The sequence below is a fragment of the Emiliania huxleyi genome (assembly GCF_000372725.1).
Source record: "Emiliania huxleyi CCMP1516 unplaced genomic scaffold EMIHUscaffold_464, whole genome shotgun sequence".
NCBI lineage: Eukaryota > Haptophyta > Isochrysidales > Noelaerhabdaceae > Emiliania > Emiliania huxleyi.
Genome location: NW_005198506.1, coordinates 46,668 through 57,536, shown reverse-complemented (window position 1 = coordinate 57,536; position 10,869 = coordinate 46,668). Strand labels below are relative to the sequence as shown.

Here is a 10,869-nt window from a genome sequence, read left to right as displayed (position 1 = left end):
ACGGGAACGTGTCGCGCGCCGGCGACGAATGCGGCGGGGTGGGTGTGGGTACCGAGCGCCGCTTCGACGAAGCGAGGTTGGCAGGCGCCCCTCACGAGTCCGTTCAGACACCCGCGGCCGGACGGACTCCATCCGGCACGCGTCGCTGGGCGCTCAGAGCCGCGTCCCCTGCTCGCCACCCCGACGCTAAAGGCGCCCGAATCGAACGACAGGCGGCACGCGAAGACTGGTTGCAATCCCGCCGACCGCGAGGCCGCGGGATGATGCGTGCTACCTCGAGAGGAGCATTTCGCGACCTCAGCGCGCCGATCAACTCTGAGCGCCAGCAGGACACGTCTCGCAGCCGCTCGCGCTGGTGGTCGCGGCCGGCGCGCGCCACCGTCGAACCGCTAGTCGCCTCTCCTGACGCGGCCTCTGACGATGGTTCGGCCGCCGCTGGCAAAGCGGTCCGGCCTGGCCTCACGGTGGGCAAGGTGTTTGCGCTCTCCTCGCAGGAGAGGCCGGTGCTGCTGCTCGCCGTGCTCCTCCGCCTCGGCTCCGAAGGCTGCTCATTTGCGAGCCCGCTCATCCTCGCCACAGCGTACGACGCGGTGGTGGAGTCGTACGGCCACGAGGAGCGGGGCGACGCGACGCGGGAGGTCATCCTCCGCACCTTCACGTGGGTGCTTGCGCTGCACGTGGCCGGCCAGGCACTCGGTTTCCTCTCCGGCTTCGCGACCGGTCTCTCGGGCGAGCGCGTCGTCTCGCGGCTGCGGCGGCGGCTGTACGAGCACCTGCTGCGGCAAGAGATGGGCTTCTTCGACGCGCAGAAGAGCGGGGACCTGGTCTCGCGGCTCGGCTCGGACACGCTGCTGCTGCAGCAGGCCACGATAGAGAGATAGGTCGGAAGGCGAAACACAGTCCGACCAATGACTGACGGGCGGTGGCAGTCACACACAAGGAGCGACACACGGAACCACAAGACAAGACACCCAGCCAACAGGGCTGCCACACTTCCTGAGCGAACTTCCCTAGGCCACGACGTCCTCGCCTCACGACTTCTTCATATCCCCATATCTCCCCATATCTCCCCATATCTCCCCATATCTCCCCACAGGCCACGACGTCGTCGCTGAACGACTTCTGCATATCTCCCCGTATCTCCCCATATCTCCCCATATCTCCCCACAGGCCACGACGTCGTCGCTCAACGACTTCTTCATCGGCATTGTCAAGGTCGTCGGCGGCGTCACGCTCATGTTCATAGCCGTGCGCTGGCCGAGGGCCCCGATCGCTACCCTCTCTTCACACACCCCGGCTGTGAACAGGTTCATAGTGAGCTGGCAGATGACGCTGATCGCTACCCTCTCTTCACACACCCCGGCTGTGAACAGGTTCATAGTGAGCTGGCAGATGACGCTGATCGCCTTCCTCTCGCTACTTGGCTGGCTCGTGCTGGTCTGCTTGCCCGGGATGAGGCGCGTGTCCCGCCTCACCATCTCGGCTAATCTGGGCTAATCTCGGCTAATTTCGGCTGATCTCCCCGTTTGCCCGGAATGAGGCGCGTGTCCCGCCTCACCATCTCGGCTAATCTGGGCTAATCTGGGCTAATCTCGGCTGATCTCCCCGTTTGCCCGGAATGAGGCGCGTGTCCCGCCTCACCATCTCGGCTAATCTGGGCTAATCTGGGCTAATCTCGGCCGATCTCCCCGTTTGCCCGAGGCGCGTGTCCCGCCTCATATCTCCCCACATCTCCCCATATCTCCCCACATCTCCCCTCATCTCCCTAGGCTCGTGTCCCGCCTCACCAAGCAGTACCAGGCTGCGCTCGCCCGCGCGTCGGTCGCGTCGACTGAGTCGCTAGGCACGGGGCCCTGGTAGTCTTAAACCACAAGCCTCTCGCACAGCACACTTGGGTTTGGTACTCTGGAGGTATGGGAGTCATCACGTGGGCATGATGCGCACCGTCCGCTGCTAGATGCAACCTCCCCAGATCTCGAGCATCTCTCCCCCCACACGTAGGCATGATGCGCACCGTCCGCTGCTTTGCGGCGGAGACGCTCGAGGTGGGGCGGTACCAGGACTGCATCGGGGCATCTCCTGGAACCTTCCTGAGCCTTCGCAGAACCTTCCGATAGGTGGGGCGGTACCAAGACTGCATCGGGGCGCCGACGGGCCGCGAGTGGTGGCCCATATCTCCCCATATCTCCCCACATCTCCCCACATCTCCCAATCTAGGCGCCGACGGGCCGCGAGTGGTGGCCCATATCTCCCCATATCTCCCCACATCTCCCCACATCTCCCCACACCTCCCCACACCTCCCCACACCTCCCCACACCTCCCCGCACCTCCCCACACCTCCCCACACCTCCCCACACCTCCCCACATCTCCCCACACCTCCCTGGGCCAAATGAGGTGCCACCAAGATCTTCCAGCTACTTGACCGCGAGCCGCGGCTACCAACCGGCGGCGGGCAGTCGCCGGCAGAGCCGATGCGCGGCGAGATCGCCTTCGAGGGCGTCGTGTTCGCCTTCCCGACGGCAGAGGACGTCCCCGTGCTGCGTGGCTTCACCCTGTCTGTGAAGGCTTTGTCGACACGCGGCGCTGGCTGTACGGGTGGGGCATTGCTGAGCTCTCGGCTGTGCGCGCACGCACTCTCAGGCCGAGTCGACGGTCGCGCTGGTGGGGTCGAGCGGCTGCGGCAAGAGCACAACCCTCTCTCTGCTGCTGCGCTTCTACGACCCGCAGCGAGGCGCGATCACGATCGACGGCCACGGGGTGGGGGACCTCGACCAGGTGTGGCTGCCTCCCCACATCTCCCCACATCCCCCCACATCTCCCCACATCTCCCCACATCTCCCCACATCCCCCCACATCTCCCCACATCTCCCCACATCTCCCCACATCTCCCCATATCTCCCCACATCTCCCCACATCTCCCCACATCTCCCCACATCTCCCCTTGAGATCTGAGCCACCTCCACCATGTCTCGCATGCTCTCCCAAATTCTCATAATCACACCAAACAATCTCCCCATCTCTCCCCATCTCTCCCCACCTCTCCCCCGTGGCTGCGGCCCCAGATGGCGCTGGCGCAGTGGGGCCCGCCCCTAGCTGGCGAGGAGTGAATCACGCACGCGTAGTTCTTGCGGGCGCAAGAGGAGCCGCCCCCCGCCACACGCCCTCAGCTGCTGGCGAGTCGCGGCTACCCACTCCCCACCAGCCCTTCTATTCATGGGCGCACCAGGAGCCGCTCCTCTTCGGTCTCTCCGTCGAGGAGAACGTCGGCTACTCCTTGTCCGCGGCGCGCGCGCGCGAAGGCGGGGGGCGGGTCGACTTTAACGACGCCGCCGTCCGCGCGCGCGTAGAGGAGGCGTGCCGCCGCGCCAACGCGCACGAGTTTGTGGGCGGCCTCTCTGACGGGTGCGAGACGTTGTCGGGATGGCGCGGCATCTGTTGGAACCGTCCCTGAGCCTTCTCGGAACCTTCCGACAGGTGGGGCGGTACCAGGACTGCATCGGGGCATCTGTTGGAACCGTCCCTTAGCCTTCTCAGAACCTTCCGATAGGTACGCGACGCTGGTCGGAGAGCGCGGCATCAAGCTGTCCGGCGGGCAGACACTTCCGAGACACGTCCGAGACACTTCCGAGACATGTCAGGCGTCAAGCTGTCGGGCGGGCAGAAGCAGCGCGTCGCCATCGCGCGCGCCCTGCTCGCGGAGCCGCGCGTGCTGCTGCTCGACGAGGCGATCTCCCCACATCTCCTCACACCTCCCCACATCTCCCCACACCTCCCCACACCTCCCCACACCTCCCCACACCTCCCCATATCTCCCCACATCTCGCCACATCTCCCCGCATCTCCCCGCATCTCCCCACACCTCCCCATATCTCCCCACATCTCCCCACATCTCCCCACACCTCCCCACACCTCCCCACACCTCCCCATATCTCCCCACATCTCGCCACATCTCCCCACATCTCGCCACATCTCCCCACATCTCCCCGCATCTCCCCACATCTCCCCACATCTCCCCACACCTCCCCACACCTCCCCACACCTCCCCATATCTCCCCACATCTCGCCACATCTCCCCACATCTCCCCACATCTCCCCACACCTCCCCACACCTCCCCACATCTCCCCACATCTCCCGTGCTGCTGCTCGACGAGGCGACGTCGGCCCTCGATTCGGAGTCGGAGCGGCTCGTGCAGGACGCGATCGACGGCGCCTCGAGCGGCCGTACCGTCATGGTCGCTGCGCACCGCTTGTGTCGACCGTGATTCACTCGTAGTCGAGACTCCTCAACATCAATAGGTGGTGGCGCACCGCCTGTCCACCGTGCGCGACGCCGACCAGATCGCCGTCCTCTCGAAGGGCGTCGTGGAGGACTGCGGCTCGCACGATGACCTGATGGAGCGCTGCGGCACGTACCAGACGCTCGTGCGGCGGCAGGTGGACGGCGCTGCCGCCACGCCTCCGCCGCCGGCGCGCCGCGCATCGTCTCAGAGCTGAGCTCTCGAGCGTCGAGGGTGGCTGCCGACGGAGAGGGAAGTGCCCGCATTGTGCGTGTTTTGAAAAACTCGATCGTATCCAGTAAACTCACGCGCCCTTAGCGACGTCCCGCCGTGGTTGGAGTCGAGAGGACAGGGCACAGGCGGGCGGGCGGCGCCAGCGCCCAGCGGCGTCCTTGGCAAGGCTGCCGTCGGACCCCTCGGGGGTGGGGCGCATGGGGGAGTTCGTCGCTTGCGGCAACACGCTGCCACGCGCCCGCGACGGACGGTTTTGAGGGCGTGGAGGGCGGGGACAGGGGCGGGAGGGTGGGGAGGTGGGACCCGCGGACGGGGACCGGGACGGTCGAGGCTGTCAAGGGCCAGTACACGGACGCAGAGAGGGGAAGTGCCGTGTGGAGGCGCTGCTCTTCGAGGAGTTCGGCGCAATGAGCGCGGGGGTGGAGGAGCTGCTGATGCGGGTGGCTGAGGTGGCGGGCCGGAAGCTCACATGGTGGCAGTACGACCAGACGTCGTGGTCGGCGCGCGAATGCATGCCGTTTGCGCTGCAGCGACTGTCGGTGCAGCTCTGGATGGCGCTCGCGGACGAGGCACAGGTCAGCGCGCCATTGGTGCGGCGTCACGCAGCCGCGAGGGACCGCGGGGGAATGCCAGCTAGTGGGATGGGGGGCTCTTGCCCCTTCTCCGACTGTCCCGGCTAGTTCACGGAAAGGGTGGGTGGGCCTCGGCAGGAGGAACGAGGAAGCAAACGGAACGCTTTTTTATTTGCGCCGGAGGCGTGGCTGCGCATGAGGCATGGAATCAATTAACTTGCCCAAAAAGGCTCTGGACGTCCCTCTGTCTGGTGCGCTCGCCCCACCGCACCGCACCGCTCTCATCTGCTCTCGACTCTCTAAAGCCGGTATGCCCCGTAGTCTCCAAAGCCCGTATGCTCCGTACATGAGTCTCGGCCTTACTTCGGCGGGCGGTATTTCTGGATTCGTCGCGTAAGGAGGTTCAAGACGCCGGCCTGTTCCAGGGCGGCCGTAGCCGTGTGGTTCGTGACGAAGGCGTTGTAGGTCAGCGCCTGGCAGTCGGCGAGGAGCGCCGGGTCGCTCATGAAGCGGTTGACAATACGCGGGAGGTCAGCAGGCGTGGGCGCAAAGTGGACGATGCCGGCCCAGTAATGCTGGTCGAGTGGGTGCGAGTCCTGGGCGACGATACAAGCGCGGTTTGAGGCGAGCACAGCGCCGCGAAACGCTTCGAAGGGGCATAGGTTGCCTTGTGGCACGCGATGAAAGACGAGCTGGAGCGGGTGCGTCGTGAGAAATTGTCGCATGTCGGCCCACGTCTGCAGCTCCGCCTGTGTCACGTTGTGCCAGAGCAGCGCGGTGTTTTGGGCGTACGTTTTAGGTGGCGGCCGGGTGCCCACGACCCCCACGCCTCGCCTGGTCGCCTGCACGCCGAGGTCAAAATCGGGGACGTAGCTGGGAGGGACGTGTCGCAGCGTCAGCTGAACGTGCGGCCGGAGCCACTCCAGGTTCGCCAGCGAGTAATCCCAGAGCTCCGAGGCGTTGTACAGCTCTTTTGTTGCGAGAATGTGTTTGTTGTGAGCGAGTGGTTGCCTGTTGTAGAGCACTCCCAGTGGCTCACTATTGTAGAGCACGAGGTGGGCGCCCTTGGCGACGGCACGCGAGACAATCTCGCGCGTCCCCGGCACTGCGTTCCAATAGCCGAAGAGCACGACAACCGGGCTGCCGTGCCTAACGACCTCGGCGACGATGTCGTCCCGTGTTCGCGATGCGTCCGTGTACGCGACGGAGTAGTTCCGTCGTGACAACGCCGAGGCGATGGTCATCAGCACTGGGAGGTAGCGCCACTCCTCCCAATTTCTGTGGTGCGGCGCCCACCACAGCCATACGTCGACAGGAGCCCCCACAAGACGGTACGGCCAGTCGACATGGATATTGTCGATAGGGTTCGCCATCAGTGATGACCTCGCACAAGTCCATTTGGTGCCCTCCCAGCACGCGCCGACAACGGCGTTCGCCGTGGGCACCAGGTTGGGACCTTTGGGGTGCAGCATGCCGGCTTCCATCGCCATGTCGTTCGCATCGTGCGCGGCTCGATCGGGCGTGGGCGTTGCTGGGGCTGGAACGGGCGTGCCCTTAGGGCGGCCGTTCCTGTAGATGACGGCGTGTGACAGGAGAGGGAGCAGCGACGCCGACATCTCGCGATGTCGCTGCTGGCGGAGCAGAACTTGCCGAAAACGGAGCAGAACTTGCTTGAGAAACCGCCATGATCGGCAATGGGGCTAAGGTAAGGTAAGGTAAGGTAAATTTCTCCACACACACAAAGTGGTGGGGCAAGGGGGGGCGACCCTCGCATCTCCACACCCGGACACGGGCAGGAGCCCCACGGCATTCAAAGTGCAAGCACTGGCCCGGTGCACGTGGGTGAGCAGCCTGCCCCTCCCTCCCGACAAACCAACTCCCGCACACACACAATCGCACTCTGGCCATCGAATGACTCCGAATGACTCACTGTGTGTGCTAAGACAGAATCTCCGCAGACATCCAAAACGGGCCGTGCCGCGTTTGTGGTGTCCTCTCAAGCACTAGCATCTGGGCGCCGCACTCGAGTGGGCGGGTCACATCTATGTGGGCCCAGTGTGCGCACTAGGCGCATATGCTAGTGCTATCCTGCCCTATGGGAGGCAGAGGGATGGGGGGAGGGGGGGGCAGAGGTAAGGTGGGGTGAGACTGGGGAGGGCCTCAAAGGTCCTCCATGGGGGTCTAGGCCGTCCATCACGAACTCGACGTTCTCGCGTAGCTGCGCGTGCGGGTAGTCCGCACGCTCGGCCTCGCTCGCAGCCGCCGCCGCAGCCTTCTCCGCCCTGTTCGCCTTCTGCCGGGCCTTTTTGGCCCTGCGAGCCGCGGCCCGAGCTTGCTTCTGCTCCTCCGTCGGCTTCTCCTTCCGCGACGCGGTGCGCTCGATGAACGAGCGCTCCGCCGCCTGCACAGGCTCGCGGTCACCCGCGGCCTTCTCGGACTGAAGTTGAAGCGAAGCGAGTGCCGCCATGGCCAAAACGCAACATTTGGGCGCGGCACACGTGACCGCGCCAGCACACAGGACACATCGTTCATCGACATGCAGCGCTACTGTACCTCCAGTCTCAGAACTCATCGCAGACTGGATAGCACTTTCCCAGTCACGAGTCCCATCACTTGTACTCGGTGTGTGGTCTTCCGTCTTGCAGGCGCTCCGCGACTCGGGACTCGCGAGGAAGCGCCGCCCCCCGGGGTCTCGTCTCTCCGAACGGCGAACCTCTCGTCGGTCGTCGCTCGTGCAGGCCGTGCTATTTCGATCCCAGCGAGATCTCGCCTCACTCTGCCCATTGATGCCAGGGGCTCACGCCGCGCCCGCGGTTGTGTTAACTGTGTCGGCCGTTTTGACCGTTTCGTGGGCGGGATGCGGATTGCCCGAGGCCGCGGCGGGCGTGCTGCCCGCAGCGCATGGTGGCGGCGCGGCCGCGCTGGGTGCGCCGCCGAACCGGAGGGGGGCGAGGACGGCGGCGCCGTGCGTGCGCCGCCCTCGCCCTTGTGCAGATACTTGTTTGGGACCGGCGAGGTCGAGACGGAGGGTGCGATCTCGGCCTGCTTTTGTTTGCAGAAGAGGGACGGCTTGCGGGCAGGAAGGCTGTTCAGCCAGGCCGGGTGCTCCTTCTTTCGTGGTTTGGAGGGGGGGGGGGGGGGGATGCGGGCGCCACACCGCTGTACCTGCAATGGGAACGCACCCTATCGGCCGACGCGTAGTCCTTGCCGCACCCGACGAAGCGGCAGACGAACCGAGAGACATAGCGCGGCGCCTACTTGCAGATGAGCGCGACTGTCCAGTGCAGCCACTCTAGAACTGGCCCCATGCTATCCGCGAACGCCGAGCCCACCTCCGAACCCGTTGGCCCAATCAACGCCGCCGGATCCGCCGCCGCCGCCACCGGATCCGCCTCCGCAGCTGCGGAATGCGGCAGAGGCGGGCCGACGCCCGCAAAAACGGCGGAGCTCTGCTCGCCCTCCTCGACGAGTTGGCTCAAGAGCTGTAGGTCCACGAGTACCTCCTCTTGCCCCTCCCGCTCTCGCTTGCGAGCAGTTGGTTCGGCGGCGGCGGCATCGGCAGGGGACGACCCGGAGTCCGGTGGAGGGCGGTGTGAATTACTAATGACATAATGAATACGGCTCATGGATCGATTGCCAAAATTTGGATTGCTTCTCTCCTCGTGCGTCCGCACATACAGGCGAACGCCAATGGCCTCGCTCGCCTATCAGGCAGCCGGCCTCCGCATCTATTCAGTCGCCCCGCCCGCCCACGCCGGCGACTGAATTTACATTCGATTGTTCCATCGATTGATGAGTCTTGTCCAAGCTAAGACGACTTCACTAGTCTTGTCCCGCCCCGGGTGTGTCGTGTGCCATCGGTGTTCCCCGTGGTGTTCTAGTGTGGTGGGGGAGGCTCAGCGCCCACCACCGGGGATAGGTTTCGTCAGTATCGGCGTCGCATCGGCGGCGCCGATACAGGGACCGAGGGAGTAGGCTAGCGCTTTTGGGCAAGAAGAGCGCATTACTCAATACAACTACACGTGCACGGCCACCTCGTGCAAGTCTTATGGCTCGAGCAGGTGCGAAAAGACTGGAGGGGCCCTTTGCAGAGTGCGTGCAAGCGTGACGCCATCCAAATTACACTTCCAACCTTTGCTCGGCTCCCAACCTTTGCTCGGCTCCCGGATGTATTCTTTTTTTGCTTGGGGCGGCCAGCATGACGGGGTAGGTAGGGTAGGTCTGGGCCCTCCCGTCGGGTTTCCCCCTCTCTTCACGCCGGAAACTTCACGGCAGAAAAAGCAAATTTCCGCAACGATCACGATGTCAACCCTCCCCAAGTGAGGTGATCTGGTGCTTGTAGGGCTTGAGAGTGGCCTGCCATGTCACAGGAAGGACTATGGTTGCAGGAGAGTACCACCGGCCATCACTTAGTTGGTATAAGTAAACCTCTTCCTATCTCCCTTCGCAGTCTCTCGCCGATTCTCGCTGCAACCTTCATGCCACCTCGCGGTCGTCCCACTCTCGTCGTTCTCTCCCTTGTCGCTTCTTCCTCTTAGTTGGTATAGTACCCCACCTTCACCCGTCCTATGATTTATTTTTTAGTTTTCCCATAAGTAGGGGGGTAGGTAGGTAGGTAGGTAGGGGGGAGAGAGAGATTTTATTTAGAAGGCTGACAAGCTGCCGAGCCCAAATCACTGTGAGAGTCGTGATTTCTAGGTAGGTAGGTAGGTAGGTAGGGGGGCCTCCCCTGCTCGTTCTCAGGGAGGGGCGTAGTCCCGTTCACACCCTCACTTAGGCATGAGCGCCCGAAACTTAAACGGCGGGCGCTTGACGAACCCGAGGGGGGGGGGCGGGGGCAGCAACGGCTGCGGCCCCGAGAGTCGAATCGACAACTCGTAGTTCGAACTGGCGACTCATAATGAAACTTGCTGAAATCGCCCTGTGGGGGCGGCAGCGGCGACCGCCCCGGGGGCGGCAGCGGTGACCGCCCCGGGGAATATGTTTAGCGACTCCCACCCCCAAGGAAGTTCTGATAGACATGTCCAGGACTCTGTGGCTGAAGTAGCGTGTGCGTCGAAGCCACAAGAGGGCTGGCTACGTCGGAGAATTGGGGGGGTGGGGGGTTCGCGTATTTTGTTTTCCTTGATGAACGGTTGATGAGACTGTGAGACGATCGCCGCAAGGGGCGTGAACGCACAAGTGCGTAATGACCGCAAGTGGTCGTGAACACCCCAAGGGGTGTGAAAGTAAATACTCCACTTATTCACAGATACCATACCAGCAAAGTACCCGAATCCAACTCCACGTGCCCAAGCGCACACCGGCCGGAGCGCCACCGGGGGGTGCTGCCCTCCCGTTCATGAGCCCAACAACACGAACGCTATCCATCCTCACCGGCCCCCATCCCCGTGGTCGGCCTCGCTCGCCGCGCCAAGCCGCGGTCCGGTCGTCCGCCCGGCGGCCAAGCCCAAGGGCGGGGAGGGGGCCACCCGCGCTCGCGCAGCTCCCAGCAAAAAAAGAATACACTTGTCGCAACGTCCCCGAACGACTTTGTGCGTGACGAATTCGCTCCCACTTTGCTCGTCACATCAGCTCCCAACCTTTGCTCGTCACATCGTGTTCATCAAGGTGCGGCCCTCGCGATCGCCACGGCAGCCGGATTCCGTGGGAATCGCACCCTGTCTGCCCTCGCAGGTGTCCGTCCGTCAACTCGAGGCCCGCCAGCCAGCCATCCCAAGCTAGTCCCCAACAGACGCAGCACCGCCAAGACACAAGCCCATCGCCGCCCGGAATCATACCCC

At 64.0% G+C, this 10,869-nt stretch overlaps 3 protein-coding genes across 3 annotated transcripts; 2 read left to right on the top strand and 1 right to left on the bottom strand.

Annotated features, from left to right (window-relative positions):
* Nucleotides 1-260: 260 nt before the first annotated feature.
* EMIHUDRAFT_459252 (hypothetical protein) lies at nt 261-4,585 on the top strand (the record flags this gene model as incomplete). The annotated part of the gene is made up of 11 exons (XM_005768222.1): nt 261-824; nt 1,171-1,238; nt 1,374-1,457; nt 1,770-1,843; nt 2,002-2,045; nt 2,408-2,560; nt 2,643-2,777; nt 3,229-3,436; nt 3,641-3,708; nt 4,155-4,235; nt 4,300-4,585. 11 exons carry the CDS (start codon nt 261-263, stop codon nt 4,495-4,497), a joined length of 1,677 nt encoding a protein of 558 aa, XP_005768279.1. The 3' UTR covers nt 4,498-4,585.
* Nucleotides 4,586-4,921: 336 nt separating this feature from the next.
* Nucleotides 4,922-5,302, top strand: EMIHUDRAFT_245530 (hypothetical protein; the record flags this gene model as incomplete). Its single annotated transcript, XM_005768221.1, has 2 exons — nt 4,922-5,089; nt 5,225-5,302. 2 exons carry the CDS (start codon nt 4,922-4,924, stop codon nt 5,300-5,302), a joined length of 246 nt encoding a protein of 81 aa, XP_005768278.1.
* A 143-nt stretch (nt 5,303-5,445) lies between these two features.
* EMIHUDRAFT_245529 (hypothetical protein) lies at nt 5,446-6,702 on the bottom strand (the record flags this gene model as incomplete). Its single annotated transcript, XM_005768220.1, has 1 exon — nt 5,446-6,702. The coding sequence occupies one exon, from the start codon at nt 6,700-6,702 to the stop codon at nt 5,446-5,448; it is 1,257 nt and encodes a 418-aa protein (XP_005768277.1).
* Nucleotides 6,703-10,869: the final 4,167 nt, after the last annotated feature.